The sequence below is a fragment of the Argiope bruennichi genome, chromosome 8 (assembly GCF_947563725.1).
Source record: "Argiope bruennichi chromosome 8, qqArgBrue1.1, whole genome shotgun sequence".
Taxonomy (NCBI): Eukaryota; Metazoa; Arthropoda; class Arachnida; order Araneae; family Araneidae; genus Argiope; species Argiope bruennichi.
Genome location: NC_079158.1, coordinates 127,690,251 through 127,711,199, shown reverse-complemented (window position 1 = coordinate 127,711,199; position 20,949 = coordinate 127,690,251). Strand labels below are relative to the sequence as shown.

Sequence of the window (20,949 nt, the reverse complement as noted above, 5' to 3'; positions counted from 1 at the left end):
ATTTGGCCTTCTCATATTCGCATATGATAGGATCAAATCTTACAATTGAAAAAGTATTAATGACATAAATGGGATAATTAATCAGATCAAAGCAATAATGCAAAAAAAAAAAAAAAACAATCAGAGCAACAATCAAATCAACTCAAAAATTCATCTCAAGTCTGCAACTCTTGGTCTTCCTATCATCTTTTTATTTATTTGAGTGCCACAAGATCTCTCTCTCTCTCTATCTATCTATTTATCTATCGATATATATATATATATATATATATATATATAGAGAGAGAGAGAGTGAGTGAGAGAGAGAAGAAACATCAAGATAATACGAATATTTATTAAAAAATTTATAAAGAATAAGCACCTGAAAATTTTTCAGATTTAGCAAATATATTCCGAAATCATCTTATGCCTCTCCAAGTTTTACCCGGAATAGAAAAGCGAAAACAGCTTTGCATTTCAGGACAATCAAACGGGTCATTTAAAATTTTGCAGAAAATTAGTATACAATGAATATCTCTTGCACTCGATAAATATTTTATATAGAACAACTTTATAAAGTGATTTTTGTTATTTTATGCCACAACAAATCATATTAACATTCTATCATAAATTAATAATTAATTTTTTAAAAAATCTGACTTTTAAGTACGACAGGTTACAGCGGATTCATATAGAGGCAAATGGGATCTCGAAATGAATTACTCGGCGGGTGTCACGCAGCAACAAAAATTGATTCCATTTAGAAAAAGTAATCGGTGGCTTCTGCAAATAACATGCAGCGACAAATTATATCTTCACTTTTAAAGTGATACTATGCTACTCGCACGTTTACTATGTTATACGAAAATATGAAAAAAAAAAAAAATGTTTGCAACTGACTAATCTCATATAACAGGTAATTCCAATTAGTCGGTATTCTGTTAGAGACAGATAAGCACTGAATATAAATTACAAAACACTTCAGTATCAAAATACACCAAATGAATAACTATGGAAGATATTGAACAGGATTCATGCTGAGTTCAACTCTTCATGCTCATCATGAACAGCATAACATTCGCACGTCTATCACGTTATTCGAAAATACGAAAAAAAAAATGTAACTGACTAATCTCAAATAACAAGTGAGTTGTAGTGAGTGAGTCCCATTAGCTGGTAGTCTAGTAGAGACAGAAAAAACACTGAATATAACAAAACACTTCAGCAGCAAAACACATCAAATGAATAGTCACGGAGAATACTGAACAGCATTCATGTTGAATTCTACACTTCATGTTCATCATGCATAGTATTCACCAAACCATTCACGCAAGAGGAGTAGTTTGAAGTAGATGTGTTGAATACATCATTGTAACGTTTCCATCTGTAGTGAAATTTCCAGAATCAGGACTGAAGCCACCAGAAGATTCCATATAGATCAAGAAGACTGTCGTGGTAAATCCCAGAACGAAAAGCATGAAGTTGATGCAGCACGGGAAGCCGGAAGCTCCTACACTTTGGCACATGGCGAAACAACTTCCCCTCTCAACGTCGCCAATACTGCTGTGTGAAAACGAAGCAGCAGAATGTTTCCTGACGCCGCAGCATGTGAAGCCGATGCAGCACAAGATGCACTTGGGCAGTATGATGGCTGCAATTCCACCAAGCACGCCGTATCCAATCAGCACTGAAGAACAAGAAAAGCGGTTTTTAGAATAACAGTTTGAAAGAAATTTTTTGAATGAAGTAGAAGTAATAATAGTTTTCAATTATAGCTATTCCCTGAATATGACCGAAAGAATGGGTGTTTTGACTTTAAGAAGATGATTTCTATTACAAACCACAGAACTGTAGAAATTATTAAGCGTTAGAATTTCCTACTTAAGCTAGTAAGAATTTTAAACTAAATGATTTTAAAAATAATCATTTTGAAGAAAGTGTAATGATAGTGGCGAACTCAATGAAACAAGAAAAGTTTAGTAAAGAATGTTATTACTTCTACGTTAAAAGAAGCAATAATTTTCTTTAATTTTTTTCCGAACAGAAGCCATGGAATGGCTATTCTGACTATAAAGAATAATAATTCTAGATTTAAGAACAATTCTAAAATTCGCAATTTCAGAAAATGCAGAACGTTAGAATTTGCAATCTTGACGATTATTTTTCCTGAATGTAAACTTAAATGGAAATACTATATATATATATATATATGATATATATATATATGTGTGTGTGTGTGTGTGTGTGTGTGTGTGTGTGTGTGTGTGTGTGTGTGTGTGTGTGTGTGTGTGTGTGTGTGTGTGTGTGTGTGTGTGTGTGTGTGTGTGTGTGTGTGTAAGCAATTTTTATGTGAAGCAGGTTTGAAGACATTGAAGATATATTTTATCTTTTAAAATTAATTTTAATATCCAACGGGAAAGCATAATTATTTACAAAAAGGCACGGACAAGGCAATGTCCGCCACAGCGCAGCACAAAGCAGAAGTTGGGAAGAAGAGAGAGAGATAAATTATCCCTCGTCTTATATAACCTGAGATTTTGATAGGGAAAATATTTCTTCATAGTGCTAATATATTATTAAAATTCTGATAGGGATTTCTGACGCATGTCAATCACATGTAAGAGAAACACAGGGATCTTTTAAAAAAGAATGTGCTTACTGGACATTTAATTTTTTTCCGGACAGAAGCCATGGAATGGCATTTTTTACCCCTTCACACCGAGCGTGTGAAAGTGTCGGCGTTTAGCCGATTCAGCAATTTTATAAAGCTTCTGAATTAATTAAGTAGAGAAAGTGGAATTGGATCACGAAATAAGGGAATGAACTTACTATGGGCTAAATTAAGATAAAAGCTTGGAAATGAATTAAATTGAAATTAAGAGTTTAAAATATCATTACACACACACACACACATACATACATACGTATGTATGTATGTACATACGTACGTACGTAATGAATTTCGAATCCTGTCGGCTAAATAATATGTAACATTTTTTGATTGAAGTAGAATGCAGGTTCGAAACAGTGAAGAGACTTGGTATTTTTAATTATCTTTTTATTCTATTCCGAGTGGCAGGCACGATTATATACAAGAAAACGCAGCGTGGAAGAAAGCAGCAGTAAGAAGAACGAAAAAGGAACGAACAGATGATGACGCCTTATATAACAGGATTTCCGGCCACGCGCGGTTGGAATACATACGATGAAATTTGGCAAGGGCAAAAGTATCAAATGAAGTATCACTTTCTCTTGATACGTAGTACTGATGGCGCATTATTTTTACAAAGGGGTTAATTAAACCGAAAGTGGAATTGGATCACGAAATAAGAGAATATTTTAGAATGAAGTTAGGAAAGGCTAAATTAAGGTAAAGTTTTGGAAATTAATTTGGATTAAATTAAGAGTTTAAAAGATCATTATATATATATATATATATATATATATATATATAAATTACGTGTCACGTTGTTTGTCCGCGATGGACTCCTAAACTACTTAACCGATTTTAATCAAATTTGCACACCGTGTGCAGTTTGATCTAACTTAAAAGATGGGATAGCCCTTTTTTTCAATTTTTAATTAGAATTTTAATTATTAATTAAAAACTAACTTTACCGCCAAAAAATCTTCATTTTCCCACCGCCAAATGAGTACGGCTACAGTTTTTTCTCCCAACAGTCATGAGGCTAGGCTTAAGATTTTTCGGCTGATTATTTGAAACGATTCTATTTATTTTCTTAATGTTTGATGCATTTAAAATTAAATATTGTTAATTAATCGATCTTTCAGATTCATTCTTAAGTACTCTTGAATTAAAATAAAACAGAATAAAGCAAATTAAAAATTTCTAATCTGCATACCGTTACCCCAACTGGCGTAGAAAAACTCACGCATTTGCGTTACCGTAAAGCGTTGAAAATTCAAGCATGCGCATTGTGTTCTGATTGTTGACATGACAACCATTATAACTGATGATTTAAATTATTTTTGGTTAGTTGCATGTTTTTGTAATTAAATTGTATTTATGTTAGTTATATATTTTTTGTATACGCTTATAGTTTTAAGTACATCGTTTTTTTAGTTTTTTTTAACCTGTTTTCAACCGATTATTTTAAACGATTCGTTTTATTTTCTTAGTGTTTGATGCATTTAAAATTAAACATTGTTAATGAATCGTTCTGGTCATAATGAATCTGAGAATATTTTGTTGACAAATTCTTGAAATATTACATAAATTTGGAAAGATATTCTTTACTGCCCATAAAGTTTAAACGCTCAGTGACTGTTTTCAGTAATCATATTACAAAAAAATACATTGTTTCAGTAAAAAATATTATTATATTAATTGCATATTAATCCTTTCCACTTTAATTTATAATATAAATTCTACGGGGACTAACAGAAAATTAGAGAGATACATATTACGTTATGACTGAAGGCGTTTATAATATTATGAGAGAATTATATGACAATCAAAATTTGAAGTTTTAAAATATTTTGATAAAGAAGCTATTAAAGTAGGAATTGCATAAAATATTTAATTATTAAAATTTTAACGAACATTAAGATTGGCGAACCGGCTGGTCGCCAAAGGCGGCTAGTATATATATATATATATATATATATATATATATATATATATATATATATATATATATATATATATATATATATATATATATATATATATATATATATATATATAAATTGTCAATTTATAATTCAAATAATTTTAAGTTTGGGAAAACACCTGTCAAAGTCAATACAAAAAGAGTAGAATGATAATTAAAAAATGTTTATTCATTTCTCCAACAAGACTCCAAACAGAGCTTTAGGCCGGGATATCCTGGTTGGTAGAGCGTTGAATTCGCGTCCCTTAGGTCGCGAGTTCGAACCCCGCCGCCGAAGATTCCCCGCGTGCATGGTGGCTGATGCGTGTATAAATCTGTCGTGGTCACAAAGTCCTCCATGTCGAGAGTAATACCACTGGAGGTACTGGAGCAGGGGTGATCGTTTTCTGATTCAGGTCTAAATTACGATCTGTGGATGAGTGAATGAAGTCCGCCCCGTAAAAAGGGTTGTGACGTGTGTGTAGCTAAGTCGTTCTCTTGGCCCTAGATATCGCTACTATAGAAACAAGAGGCGCTACCCCTCAGGCTTAAATCGGCTGTCTTCGAACAGCGGGCTTGTCCATGGCAAGTGCCATAAGAAATAACAACAAACAGAATTTTTTGGAAATGCATTTTGTTGATGATGATGCCAGAAAATCAACACATATGACAAGGATAAAGAATGAGTCATATAAGAAAGCCTAGGGTTAATTAACATCTTCCGCTTTATCTGATACTTAATATTTTAAAAAATAAGTTTCCATTTATATACATTAAGACCAGAATCAGGTTAACAGAAATATATATGGTATACATTTTGTATTTAAGTTAACGCAAATGCTTTTTAAAAGTGCATTTATTACTCGCAAAGTTTTTATCCACAGTTTTATCGGTTCCTTCTCACCATTACATAATGATATGCAAGATTAAAGCAAACTATTTAAAGCATTTTCTTTGCAAAGAATAATCTTTAATAAAATATTGACATCCAATTAAATATTTAAAAGATACTTACACCAATCAATCATCATGTTGCCCAAATATTAATTCTTGTTATATATCTGTTAAACAAGGAAAAAAAATGTATGATTTTAGTACATGCTATTCATTTGATATTTTGGTATCATGTATTTTTACATTTACATCTTTATCATGTATTTTTATTATATCTATTATAGTATCATATTATATCATGTATTTTTACATTATGCACTTATTTTCATCTTATATTAAAAATGGAGAGTCTAAATGATTTAAATGTAGTATAATTAATGAATTTAAAAATTGCAAAAAGTAATACCATTTAAAAAAATATGATGAATGTATAGGTTATTAACATATTTCCTTAAAGAAAAAAGAGCAAATCTTCCTGATTGCTTAGCTAATAAAATCAGATTCATTTCGTTTTGAAATTATTTTAAAACAGACAAGAAGTTTTTTTTCTTTCTTTCTTTCTTTCTTTCTTTTTTTTTTTTTTTTGGACGAAATTATGCTTAACTATAATAAAGTTTCTGGAAATTAATGTATAACATATTTTTTACATCAAATAAATATAAAAATTAATTGAAATGCAGATTAATTTATTCTTTAATTGTATTGGAAATTTTATTTCCAATTACTAATTTATTGTAAGACATATTTTTAAAAATTGCGTTTGGCGCTTAAAATGGCAAAATTTGATTTCTAACATTTTAAGTGAAAGAAATAAAATAATTTCTTTTATACAAAACCTTGGTATGTACGCTTTTCTTAAATTAGGGAATAGAAATTTTAACAATCATGTATTCTAAATATATAAGCGACTGGACATTACACAAACATCGAAAAAGTTCAAACTTGTTGCACATTGAAAGGAAAATTATAATAATTATAGAAATAAAAGCAAATTTAGAATTCATACTATAAGCTTTTCTGTTAAATACACTTTTGAAATAATGCTGTGAAAAAAAAAAAATGCAAAAAAAAAAAAAAAAGTAAGCAACTGCAACAGAATACATACATTCCTAAAAAGAAATATCATAGCAGGTAGTTTTTATTCAAATAATAATGAGAAGATTTTCAACTAGAATTCGTAATAATGTCGGGGTTACACTCGGCCATACGACGGCAGCGCATGCGCAGAAAGGACTTTTCCACAATCTCATAAGATAGATTCAGGCATTCCATTCTTGACTGTAAATTGCTGTTTTGGCGTCCCTGAAATTTTTCTTTTTCACTGCATATCGTGTTAAAATAATGGATATTTACACAAAAAAACATGATAAAATAAAATAAAAAAAGGTCAGCATACCTAAATTGGGAAAACTACAGAAAAAAAAATGGCAAATAAAATTTTTTTTAAAAAATTCGCATCAGAAAGAACAAAGTGCAAAAAATGTCGAAATTAATCTATAGTAAGTGATCAACTTATTCGCGCCAAACTCTGCGCCAGCACATGCGCAGAAAGGGACTGATTTATGTTTGCCACAATTTCATAAGATAGATTCAAGTATTCTATGCTTGGCTATAAATAACCGTTTTGGTGTTCCTGGATTTTTCTTATTCACTGTGGGTCGTATTAAAATAATGGACATTTACACAAAAAAAACATGGTAAAATAAAATGTCAACCTACCTAAATTTGGAAAATTATAGAAAAGAAATGGAAAATAAAATGAAAAAAAAATCACAACCTCGCATCAGAAAAAACAAAAAGCAAAAAATCTCGGGATTAATCCATGATAAGTGATACAATACAGCGGCATTATGTTGTCCTGTCGAGACAATAATTTGTCATGGACCGAACAGCATTTTTCAGCCTTTCTACGCATGCGCTGCCTAATGGCCGTCTTATAACTGGTCTAGTGTAAAACTGGCATAATGAGCAATAAAACAAGAAAAATTAAATGTGTCTTATTTTCCGAAAAAGATGCATCTTAAAATTATCCCCGGAATATACCAAAATTACGAAACCGAAATGGAAAATCGTAGCTCATCTTGTATATTCATAGATTTAATTTGTTTCGAATTTAATTTTCAGTAAAACGCAATTATTTCAAGGAGTGACAGTAACATTTTGGATTCTTTTTTATATTATACAATTAAAAATTAATTTTTTTTGAAATTATAGATATCTTGATTTATGTAACATTCTTTTAACTTTAGTTCTCAATTTATAAAGAGTGAGAAAAGGAAATTTAATTAAAAATAATTATTATTACAAATAAAGTGATTCATGATACAAATGGCCCTGTATCTTAGATCACACCTTCTGGCGCTTTTTAAAATACTGTTGTTTGTGCGGCCCCGTTCTGTTCTGATTCCACACGCGATGAGGAAGGAAAGCATCTTATCTCAACTCTGAGTCTAAAATGTTGAAAGATAAATTCCACATTTTTAAAATGAAATTTGTTATCTTTGATAAATTCTTTAAGGTTAATTTTGAAAATGTCTTGCCATAAATAGTTTTAATCATTCTTCGTTTTTTTATCATAAATCGGGCAGGTCGATTTCCGTTTTTTCTGATATCTGACATTCTTTTTTTCCTTCTATTAATTCATGCGATCATCTTTACTACCTTATTGTTTTTACTATGCAGGACTGTCTTTCAGAAAATACTTTTGCTTATATAGTATTGGACATCATAGTAGAATTTCATCATAGTACTTCTAAAAAACCACCAAATATCGAATGAATGGTGCAAATTTAACAATAAACATTTTACATGACTATTAAATTTTTCTTACCTTCAGTCAGTCTTATAATCTCAGCTTTTATTCTTATAGCGTCAAAATCAATATTTTCAGGCTTTTTTTTCGATTACTCCATGGCTTGATATTATAATCTGAAACAAAAAACGATAAATAGCAATTAGATGCCTCGTATCAGTCATCTACTTTACAAGATGTGATTGTGATTCAGGATTTGCACAGTTCTAAAAAGCCATAATTTCTTCAGATTGCGTTTGATCTTACAAACAACCTTTACGTTTACTTATCAAATTAGAGATTATCGTGAATCGTAGATCTATCGTGAATATCAATCACGATAGAGTAGAAATTATCTATTCTATCCATTTTTAAAGTTTATAAAGAAATACAATTTTTCAAAAATTTTACTTTTTACATAAGCAAGAATAATTTCACATTCATCAACAAACCTAAAAGAGAGAGAGAGAGAAAAAAATATTTTCTAATGAATATTTCTTAAATTAGTTCAACTATTTTTTACAGGATAGAAGTGTATACTTGTAAGAGCAATGCATGAAAACGGGCTCTAACAATTTTAAAGAATTTAATAGACAACCAATTATACAATACATTACACTTACAATTATACAACAACAATAATTCTAGATTTAGCCAGTGTTTAAATTTACAGCTTAACATAATTAATTCTCGAGGTCGGTAGGTTTACATGCTCAGTCTTGCAGCTAGCATTGTACTGCCGTACTTTGGATTGACGAGGAGGTTGGCGCACTGGCATTATTAGAAAGTATTACACTTTGAAGGGTTTGGCGCTTGGTTGGTGCGTTGGCATTATTAGAGAGCGTTACATACTGAAATGTGGGTGAGTGATCCAAGAGAGTGGCGCAACTAGGACAGGCAGGTATGGCAGGTGCCATGGGCGCTATTACCAGGGGGCACAAAATTGTGAAATAAATTTGTTGCATTTAAGAAGAAAAAAAAAATAGTTTCTTAATCAATTGAATTACAATAAAACTTCTTGGTAATAAAAATGAAGATTCTTTTCTTTCAGTTTAATATCTTGATATATTCAATTATGTCGAAAGTTCCAATATATATCTCCATATTTTAACTATATTTTTGTAAATAATTACTATATTACATAATTTTTATAAAAGATTTCATTAATTTATTTGAATGATTAAGATGTATTGCTAGGCCATATTAGTTCAAAGATATTTCAAAAATAATTATTTAGATTTCACTTCAACTCTTCCTCCCCTGAAGTAACTTTTGTTAGAGGGAAAATATTAAAAAAAAAAAAAAAAAAAAAAAGCGGAGGGGGCACTGTTTTGGTATTTGACCTGGGCACCAATTACCACAAATACGCCTCTAAATCCAATTGCTAGGGATCCAGATTCTTTTCATATGTTTTTTTTTAATTTTATTTTGTCTCACTAACTTTCTCCAACAAACACAAGTCTGCTTTGAATACTATAACGTTTTCCCTTCTTCCTCACATGGTAATAGGCATTACGAACTGTAGTAACGCCACCCTTTTTCCCACACCTTGTTAAGAGCATACGGACCCCCAGAAGTCATTTGTTGCAATTCATGTATGGGAATACAGATGTGTGCCCCTTCGTTTCAAATAGATCCATCGCGTCTTCAAAGGAGAAGAACATCAAAACAACCAGGCGCTAAACTGTTTCCCCTTATGAAGAGGTTCCGCATTTCATCAAGAAACGAGAAATCACCAGCAACCCTTGTCATTAAGTGTCAAAACCAGATGCACTTCAGCCGGTGTTAGCTGTGAATTGATTATAATTAACATGTGTTCGAGAGGGGTCAGCTACAAAGATAGATCCTTAACAGACATTCCCACGATGGAGTGGAGACCATTGCTGAGCAGTTATTGGGTGATAGGGAACTCAAGTTCACCAATGAAAAACCAGATGCATATATCTGATGGAAATAAAATGTGTTTTTTTCCAAGAGGAGAGGAGAGGAAAGAAAGGCATCGGATTGGAATTCGGAGGGATATCGGTATCCGGAGAAGTCGTTCCCGGTTTTTTGAGAAGCTGCGCGTGATTCGAGCTTCTGTGTCAGCTTCGAGATTTTTGTCAGCGTTTTTTTTTTTTTTTTGTTGTTGTTGTTGTTGTTATGACTTATTCTCCGATTTAATCGAGGAACTATTTTCTGATTGAACTAATATTCGATTTTTGTAAATGATATTAACCTAGATGAGAACAAGTTGTTTTTTGCCCATATATAAGGCTGTAAATAAAAGAATTGTTTGTTTACGCTACTCTCTTATCAAGACCTGATCAAGAAATTACAATATCCAGGGCTTGAAATATGATGACCCGGTATTTTATCTGGAGCACCGAAATTCGAGGGCGGCATTTTGGCTGTAAGTGTAGAAACAATATTCATAAAATGGCCAATTAATCAAAATTCATATATATATATATATATATATATATATATATATATATATATATATATATATATATATATATATATATTGTTATGAAATTTCCGGGTTCGTTTGGATAGTGGGAGTTATATGGTGTGGAGAACACTCAATCAGCAGGCGGCAGTAGAAAATAAAACAACGATGTTTATTTACACGAAGACACACAGGACAGCACAAAGACCACAACTATATATACAGCACAGAAGACGATTATCTTCAGCCGAGACGTGCAGCATACAAAACAGTAGCATACAACAGACTCTACTGCAGACAGTAGCACACAGCTTAATTCAGCACTAGTTTCACTCCGTCGCTGCTCCGCTTATCTCTGGAAGGCCAGTTCTTAACCGTCGGTTCCGACTACGACGACCCTGGCAGCCGCGGTCGCCACCTTTTATAGGTCTCAGGGGGCGGGGCTAGAAGCCTCTCAACCAATCAGGAACGTTCGAGGCGTATCTCGGTTCCTACAGGTCGGTTCGAGAAAATTCTCGATGTTTCGGGTATAATCTATTTTGGCACCAAAGTCCGGGACCCCCGACGCGACACACGGACTCCGTCCAATACAGATGACTGTAAAACATTCTTTCCGATGGTGGAACCAACTATGATGGGAAGCAGCATTACAGATTCGTAACAATATATATATATATATATATATATATATATATATATATATATATATATATATATATATATATATATATATATATATATATATATAGAAGCATTATTTTATGTGAAGCAGAATTCAATTTCGAAGACAGTGATGAGACTTTCTATTTCATGATGTTTTATTTCATCTTGGAAAAGCACGCATTATTTACAAGCAGGGGCGATGAGCAACACACACAACACAGAAAGATATGAGGAAAAAGCTCTTGAACATTTTATCCCTTGTCTTATATTACCTGCGATTTTGATAGGGAAAATATTTCTTTACAGTGCTAATATATTATTAAGATTTCGATAGGGATTTTTGCTACACGCGTCGACGAGGAAGGGGAAACACGTTGATCTTTTAAAAAAGAATGTGCTTATTGGACATTCTTCTAGCCCTACACGCGGAGTGTGGGAAAGTTAGGCTTTTAGCCGATTCAGCAATTTTACAAAGCTCTCTTGAATTAATTAAGTAGAGAAAGTAGAATTGGATCACGAAATAAGATAATATTTTAGAATGAAGTTACTATGGGCTAAATTAAGATAAAACTTTGGAAATTAATTAAATTGAAATTAGAGTTTAAAATATCATTATATATTTATCGATTTTTTTTTCTTTCACTAAAAATTTACAATTCGTATTTATACTGCTGTTGTCTCAGAACTAAAAACGTCTACTTCCTTCATTCTAACGAAAACAACCGTAAAAGAGTGGTATGTTTAATAAATAAATAAAAAATATAGTACCTAAAGTTTTACGGGAGAACAGAAAATCTGAGCAACATTTTGTGTGAATACAATTTTTTGTCGGTCCGCGACTATCTGGCTTCCGTATTATCCGGCCTAATTTTCTTTTATCGTAAATTAAATGTGTAAAGCAAGGCGTTGCAGAGGCAGTCATCTATTAAGGACTTTTTCAAAAACTAAAAACTAAGTTCTGACTTATGTAAATATTTGTAAATTGTTCGTATTTTGACGTATGTTTCATCTTATGTAAAAATTTGTAAATAATGTAAATCTGTACCTGTGTCCAAATAAAAATGATGACAAAAAAAGGGAATGTTTGGATTAATGATTTCGATGTTTATGTGAATTAATTCATATTGGAATACTTCGGTTCTTCTGATTTAAAAGTTCCCGGAAAGGCAGGTAAGAGTGAATTTTCTTTTACATTACGATATTTTTGATTTTGGGGCCTAGAAACCTCAGAAAATGATTTCACCATATTAGCGATTGGGCCTAAAATTGCTGATCAAATGAACTTTTTAAAAAAAATGTAAATGTTTGCCGAACTAAACGTAAGAAAAGAAGTTATAGAAGTGAGGGATTTTACTGTAGTTGCTGGTATTCTTGTCTGATTGTGCAATCATACACTTCTATTTAACAGCATTAAAAATTAAAAAAAATGCTGTAGTTAACAGTTTATGGTTAGGTACAGGCATTTCTTAATTTTTACAACTTTGCCTTTCTTGATTATCTACTTTATGTTACGTTACACGCCCCTTACTACATATATTTATTTATTTAGATCTATCTTACTTTTATTTAAAATAGAAAAATATTAATATTTATTTAAAATAGAAAATTATATATTAAGAAATATATGTTTAAGGGACAGCAGTTTGTGTTTTTATCGTGGGAGATGGAAATGTGAAAGCGGGTGCTGGAATATTTTATTGTTGAATTCAGGTTTCCAGGGAATTATGGAAATAGAAGCCGTTTTCTTCCTCGTTATTCAATAAAAGCTAGGTGATGCTCTAGACCATTTTTTCTGCACTGAAGATTAAACAAATATTAAGCATCGGTTCTTTATCCATAATACTTTCAGATTTTTAAGCACAATTAAAAGTGTTCATGCTCCACTGCATAATATTAAAAAAAAAAGATTTTCTCTATTGCTCTTCGATTGCCATCTTTCCCATTTAGTATTCACCTCAAGTTGCCGTTCTCGTCCTTCTGCAGTTTATCGCCGTTTTACTACTAAGCTCCTCTTAGCATTAATTTGCAGTTTGACTTGTCTCTTTTGGTCAGTTTCTTGAAGCCTTTGGTCTGCCTTATTAAAAAAACAAATATCCAATAGCATTGATACAATATCTTTATAATACTGTTCGGTATTCAAAATATCGAACGACATCATGCAGATATCATACAATATTTCGCGCTAATACGGTGCCTTTTTTTTTCAGTATCTTTACAATTTATTCTATTTTCTTCATCCATTTAAGATATTTTAGTTCTTTCTTTGCAATCTATTCAGGTCTAAAAATAACCACTTGAAGATATAATTCTAATTCTAAATTCCATTTTACCTAATATTAGGAGGTATGGGAAAAGATGGTAAGAGATCAATAAATACAGTGATTATTTGTTTTGATTAAAAATATTGGCCTAAAAATATTCAGAAATAAACAGAAAATGTTGCCAGAAATATAGTCTTCAACACAAAATATAAAAAAATTCCAATTTATGCAAAAACTAATGCATTAAAATACTGAATACAAACATATCATATTGTGCTTCAATAATATCTATGAAAATTAAATTATGACTTTCGGGATATGAATAACAAATGAGATTAAAATCTTGCAGATGTTTGGTGAAAAAAATATATTTTTCCCAGTTTTAAAAATTAGTAAAAATTAAGTAATTATACGAGGACACTTAATAGAAAGAGAAATTCCAGGTCATAAGAGTAAGTTTATTTTCATTTTAGAGTTTGCGTTGCATCTTATTCCAGCTTGGAATCCGGCAATCCAGTTTTCTGATTTAAGTAGAATATATTGTGTTTGCTTTAAGGAAAGAATTTTTACGTTACGTTATTTCATCTCTTTGATGTACGGATCATTTTATTATTTTCAGACTACTTCATCTGTAAACACTCTGATAAGTTTCTATCATCATCATGTAAATAACCTCATGAAATTCTCTGTCTTGTGTTGTGCAAAAATAAACTTATTCCAAAACAAAAGTAGAGTTCCAAATCATAACAGCTATCGTTCTGCAATGAAAGCATATGTGAAAAATGTGTAAAAAATAATTAAAAAATGCTTTATTTATTTATTTAACATTGAATAATGAAAAAATAATTCGATTTTTAAAATAATTTTTTATAATGTCATCGGCCACTTGTTCTCATACATCACTATTTCATATTTGACCACGATATTTTAAATTGTCTGGGCGTTCGACGATAAAAAAGGGAGGAGGGACATACCTCAAATCAGCTTTTTTATGTAGAAAAATAAGTCTTGAAATCAGAGGCGGCGGTAGCAGGGAGGCAATTGCCCCCCTGTCGGCAGCCTCTTGCCCCCCCCCCTCCCCCGTCGGCGAGAGATTGAGAGTTTCGTCGGCAAAAGTGTTCATCATTTCAGGATGGTTGTAGGGAGTTGCACATTATCGAATATGATTATTTAAAATTCACTTTAGTTAATATACTGTAAACCAGAGGTTCCCAAACTTTTTTTTTCGTGGACCACTTTCAAAGTTTTACTATTTTTGGTAGACTCCCTGCTGCTACATTTCTACTGTATTCCCAAAACTCCTAAAAAATATCACCCTAAATTGGGGGTGTTAAGAAGGAAAAAAAAAGTAGCACATTTTCTTGTGTCCTATTCATTAAAATAATACTTGTGGTTATACAAAATTATAAACATTTATTATTACAAACAATCAACAATTGAAAAAATTCAACAATGAACTCTGGAATGTAAATCAACAATAAAAAATAGTCATACTTTTAATGAGACGGATGTACTTGATGAATTTACAGCAAATTATCAATATTTGGCTTCAGTTTTGTAAGAAGTAATCTCAAATCTCCCCGTTCTGTGATGTTCTTGGCATTCGTATTTATACTAATGTAGATTGCAAGCACAGCGCAAGTCGCATTTCATCCCTTTCCAGGTCTAAACAAACATCCCGGACGAGCGGGCGCACGGGCGACACTTTGCAAGTCTCGACATGTGGTGTACAGTTGTACTATTATCTATTGTTCTATTCAATTTTGTGCTTGAACTGAGTCTCGAATATTTTTGAGTACCTACCTAGTGAATGATGCTACCTGCCTACGTTGATAGGTAAATCCAAGCCAGCATTTTTTTTTTTTTTTATTATTATTAAAACCAGAAAATTTTTCGTGGACCCCCACTTACAACTTGTGAACCCTTGTTTTCTTTTCAGGTCTACATGGACCCCCGTGTGGTCACTTATGGACCCCTGGGGGTCCACCTGGACCACTTTGGGAACCTATGCTGTAAACAGTCGAAGTATCCCAAGTAACGGTTAAAGTATTTTGACTCTATTCTGTAAAATAATCAATAGGGCGGTAGGCCAATAATATACCGTATTTTGCAGATAATTTTTGATAGACCGAATTAAGAACTGAATGCAATGGATGTCGAAGATGTTAAATTCGCAGATTTTCAGACATCTGATTCAAATGTCGTTCATTCAGCTTATAATTTGTACTACTTTTGGCAATATAACCGACAAGGTAACAAGTGAATAAGATATCAACAAGGTGATATTCTCATTTTGCTGGCAATTTTTGGTCGGCCGACTATGAACTCAATGCGGTGAATGCCGAAGCCGTTAAATCTGCAGATTTTCAGACATTTGATTAAAATGTCGTTTATTTAGCTTATATTTTACATTAGATTTGGAATATATCTGACAAGTGAATAAGATATCGCATTGTGCCGACAATTTTTGGGCGATCGACTATGAACTGCATGTGATGAATGTCGAAAATTCTATCCACTGATTTTCAGACATTTGATTCAAATGTCGTTCATGAAGCTTTTAATTTGCACTACTTTTGGCAATATAACCGACAAGACGACATGTGAATAAGACATATGATATATCCCATTTTGTCAAAAAAATTTGATTGGTCGACTAAGAATTTAATGCGAATTTTTGTCGACGAGTCCAAATTCGCAGTCATTTTATTTAAATGTCATAATGTTCAGTCAGCATTTAATTTATACTAAATTTAGTAGAATAATCATTGAGCTGGCAAATGAAGACGTCCCATTTTTTCTGACTAATATTTGTCCTACGAATAAGATTTTATCATAGATTATTGAAAAAAAAAAATTTCATCACTTCGATTACCTTTAGTGGAATTATTTAGAGAAATTGATGCCTTTATATTATTCATGAATAAGACGATAGTTTTCTATAATTCATCATTCAAATTCAAGTTCTAAAATTAATCGTCATCTTATTTATATCATTGTTACTTCCGCAGTAACGAACTGGTAAATTTATTTTATTCATTTCACTATGAGAATGGTCTGACTAAAAGCTGCTTGGTTAAACTAAATTGAATAAAACGCTCTTTTCTTTTGACACTCTTGTGAAAATGCATGCTAAAAAGAATTATTTTGCTGAATCCATATTATGTGAATTCATTATAAATCACCGAATAAAGTAAGTAAATTGTATAATTGTAAATTAAATTTATTTAACAGCAAAACATCTGTTTTCTTTTGCAATCTAATTTATCAGCCTACAATTATTACACTAAAGAAATATTACCTACTACAGTTGACGACAAAAATAAATAAATATTTGTGGTATGACAGCTTTTTAGCTACACTAAAAGAGTTTACCCAAGTATGCATTCAATTTGTTAAATAAATAAATTACTACCTATCTTCAAACTCTCCATTCAATATTATGACTATGTAATCGGGGAACGTATCGTTTATATATATATATATATATATATATATATATATATATATATATATATATATATATATATATATATATATATTTCTTTCAATTACTATTCGCGACAAAAACTATATAATTTCAGATGCTTCTAAATTTTTAATAGACTTTGAATAAAGATGCCTTGGTGAAAAGATGATTAAAATAGTTTGTAATTCTCCTCAGATAATTACTCATTTCTTTCTGGTGAACACCATTTTATTTTCGGACACATTTTTTGTGCCACTTCATGTAGACTATTACAGATTAGGACACCTTTCACCATTGGTGCCACGTCTAGTTCACAGAATCCTTCTAACACACACTCTACGTTCTCATACAAAAAAAGAATTAACAGGAACTTTGTACTCGACAGATACGCCATCTATCGGCGTGAGCTGTAACATAGTTATTTTTAGAATATTCATAAATAACACATTAACCGCTTGACATACGGATTTACTTAACTTCCTAATTAGACGACAGATCTTATTTGGGACAATTATTGTTATTTTAATCCTTAGAATAATATAAGGGCATTTGAGGTAATGGCGCATTTTCAAGTGATTTTTGCATTTCAAATTGCTTAATGCTTTCACTTAATTTCAGATTTAAAATTTAAAATTCAATAATTCCATAAGCGAGTCAGATTCGCCATTGTATACAAAGGGGTTAATAAAAACCAATGCATGCAACTGAGGGGATAAAACTCACGTTTTTGGGTGGAATGTTAGTTTGCAATAACTTCGAATTGAAAAAGTACTTAATCAAAAGAACGCGTGCCTAAAAATGAAGATAGAGGAGTTAATATTCAAGATCTAATTGTTTTTTAATAAAATGCGTTTGTTTTTTAAGCCTAAATATATATTGAAAAATAAATACACGTTTAAACGTTTAACGTCTAAACAGTCATAAAAATTTCATAAGAATGTTTTTCATATCTTACATGAAATAGTAAGTTTATACATAAATTTAGAAAATATTTTCTTCAGGCTTCTTAAGAAACAACATCACTATATCTTTTCCGCATTCTATATTGTTCGTGTCCGAACTATAGTCAATTTTTGTTGAGTACGCACACTTATTCTCCTCAGATTCGAAACGCCTCTGCTTGTTGTCGCAATCCTTATTTAACAAACATTTTAAGTAGGGAACTGCGCTGAAAAATCCATGTTTTGGGTAAAACAGCGAACATTTATTAATTATTATTTTGGATTTCTGAAAAAGTTTCTTTTACAAAACAACATGCATTTTATATAGATTCCAAGATAAGAACATACATTTGTTTATTTAGAATGAAAAAATGCATGTTCTTATGTATGTGTTTGCAGGAACATAGAATGCTATTCTTTCGCAATCTTTGTTCCTATCTATATACTACAACCTAGAATAAAATATAACCATATTTTTTTTCTAAAATTAGATCTTAATGCAATTAAATCTCAAGAGTCTCATAAAAAATATGCTCAAATATTAGCGATATTTTGACAGTCAGTAAAAGAAACTGAGAACAACATTTTTTTTTACAAATATCTTTGCAAATTTTTAACAATGAAAGAATGGGTCAGTATCTGGATAAAAAAAGAAGCTAAATAATTCTTTATTTTCTTTAATTAAATATAAAATTAATTATTATGAGTTATTTTGAAGCCAAATTAGAGATATTGTGCTTGACCCCCTGCCGGATTTGTCCTGCCTCTCCGTCAGCAAATCTCTGCCGCCGCCTTTGCTTGAAATCGTCGTTTTCAATTGGATATATTCTCCAAAAAAACAAAAACAAATTTTCCCCTGTTGTTACTGCCATGTATATTCATTTGTTTTATTTATTTACTTGTTATCATGATTATTGTAATTATAACTCTGCTAACTGGGATTCAGATTTATCTGATTTGCAATATCTACTAAAAATAAAATTGAAGCTTTTAAAAGTTTCACAAGTTTTTAAAAGTGACATTTAAAATATTTGTCTGTTGAAAGAAAAAAAAAAGAAAAAAGAAAAAAAAAAAAGAATACAAGCGCCCATTAAAGCATAGAAACATATACATAGATGATTAAAAATTAAAATAAGTAAAACATCAATTGAAAGAGACCTAGTCAAAGAATAACATTGAGAATAACAATAACAAAAATAATCCTTCAGACGGATTTTCTATCACATCTGTGTGGTGAAAGTAATAAATAAAATAGCGAAGAGCTGAATGAGCACAAAATAGCCAGCCGAATTATAAACAAACCATTAATTTAAAAAAAAATTTAAAAAAAAATATTTTAAAGATTCGGTTAAGGCAACAGCATTAAAAATTTTCTGTTCGAAAAATAATATTAATAATATTTGTTACGGCTAAAACAAAATGATTAAAAAATATTAAAGCTGCATGTAATTACATGCGAAATATTTTGCAAATGAATTGTAACAAATAAAATGAATGAATAATGGAATGAAATGAAGCATGAAATATTTCAAATAAACACAATCTAAAATAAATAAACAGTATACTGTGAATGTTTATAAGAGATAAAAAACAAAAATTACAATTTCTTCACAATTTATGAACTGATACATCCTTAAGATCTTTTTAATTATATTTGAAAAAGGATCGATTAGTTTTGTTGTTTTTTTAGGATGTTTCTTTAATATTTTAAAAAAACAAAATATTAACATAAAAAATTTTTCTCTTCAAAGTAATGTGAATCAAGCCAATCTTTCCGATGAAATCTCATTTGCCGAGAATTTGTCTGTATAATTATAAAGACAGTAAACAAAACAGTTTTGACACATATATGTTTGCCATGGATTAGAATTTTTGAAATTTTAGGAAAAGTAAGCTTTTACTAAATATTTTTTTATTAATTTTTTCTTTATTTATCACATTCTAACTTTACAAACATCGTATACAATGTTATTAAACCAAAAAAGTAAGCAACCATAACAATCAGGAACACACTTGTCATAACAGTCATGGACACAAAAAGTAAGTCACAATAACAATCATGAACTCGCCACTTTTTAATTAAAATCCGTACAATTTTTAATATGAAACATCCAGAAGTTGAGTAAAACTCAATAAAATTTCCAAATCACATACATATGGCTCCTTTCTTTTCATTTTGTTGTTATTAATATGGAGGAAAAAATATAAATAGTTACAAATTACAAACATGCCTTTAAATATTTCGTTGTTATTGCATCATAACATAAGTAATCTCATGATAAATTTGTGCAAAATTATATTCCTTATTCTTAATACAAACTACAAGAAAACATTATGAGAAAACTAAAAAGACACTACAAACCTCGAGCATAAGATGATATGCCAGCGTGAAACAAAACAACAATATCAACAGCAGAAAAACCACGAAGCTTTTGGAACACGGCGTCTCATGCCGACTGAAACATCAGAAGCGCCACCTATCATTGCAAAACTTCACTTTCGAGATAGTTGAAATGTTCAGTCAGCGCAAAAACAGGTTCCTGAATTGGCGCGATGCTTACTAAGCAGTTTTTACGGAGGTGTTGGAAGGGGAGAGATAATGAATCAGAACAGAATTTGGACATTGATATCCGTATTGAATTTGGACAAAACTGCATGGTGTTGCAATACTGTTTTTATCAAGGAATACGTGTAATTTTTAGAGAAAAACTAATCTGTCACTGTTTAGACAACAGAAATGGGAAAAGGTGATAGAAAATATGTGTTTTGCTGTTGTTTATATATTTAATAGTTCTTTCAAAAATTTCTCACCGACTTTGATTTTTACGATTTCAAAAAGTAATTCTATTTCGATTATTCACTTCAATCGTCTAGTTTAATTTACATTTGATCTTGCTTCCATTCACA

General features: G+C 31.0%; 1 protein-coding gene across 1 annotated transcript; it reads right to left on the bottom strand.

Moving 5' to 3' along the window:
- Nucleotides 1–365: 365 nt before the first annotated feature.
- Nucleotides 366–20,493, bottom strand: LOC129981601 (uncharacterized). The gene is made up of 4 exons (XM_056092509.1): nucleotides 20,405–20,493; nucleotides 8,317–8,414; nucleotides 5,608–5,653; nucleotides 366–1,666 (listed from the first exon to the last, which is right to left on the bottom strand). Exons 3-4 carry the CDS (start codon nucleotides 5,621–5,623, stop codon nucleotides 1,305–1,307), a joined length of 378 nt encoding a protein of 125 aa, XP_055948484.1. The 5' UTR covers nucleotides 5,624–5,653; nucleotides 8,317–8,414; nucleotides 20,405–20,493; the 3' UTR covers nucleotides 366–1,304.
- Between the last annotated feature and the right edge of the window lie 456 nt (nucleotides 20,494–20,949).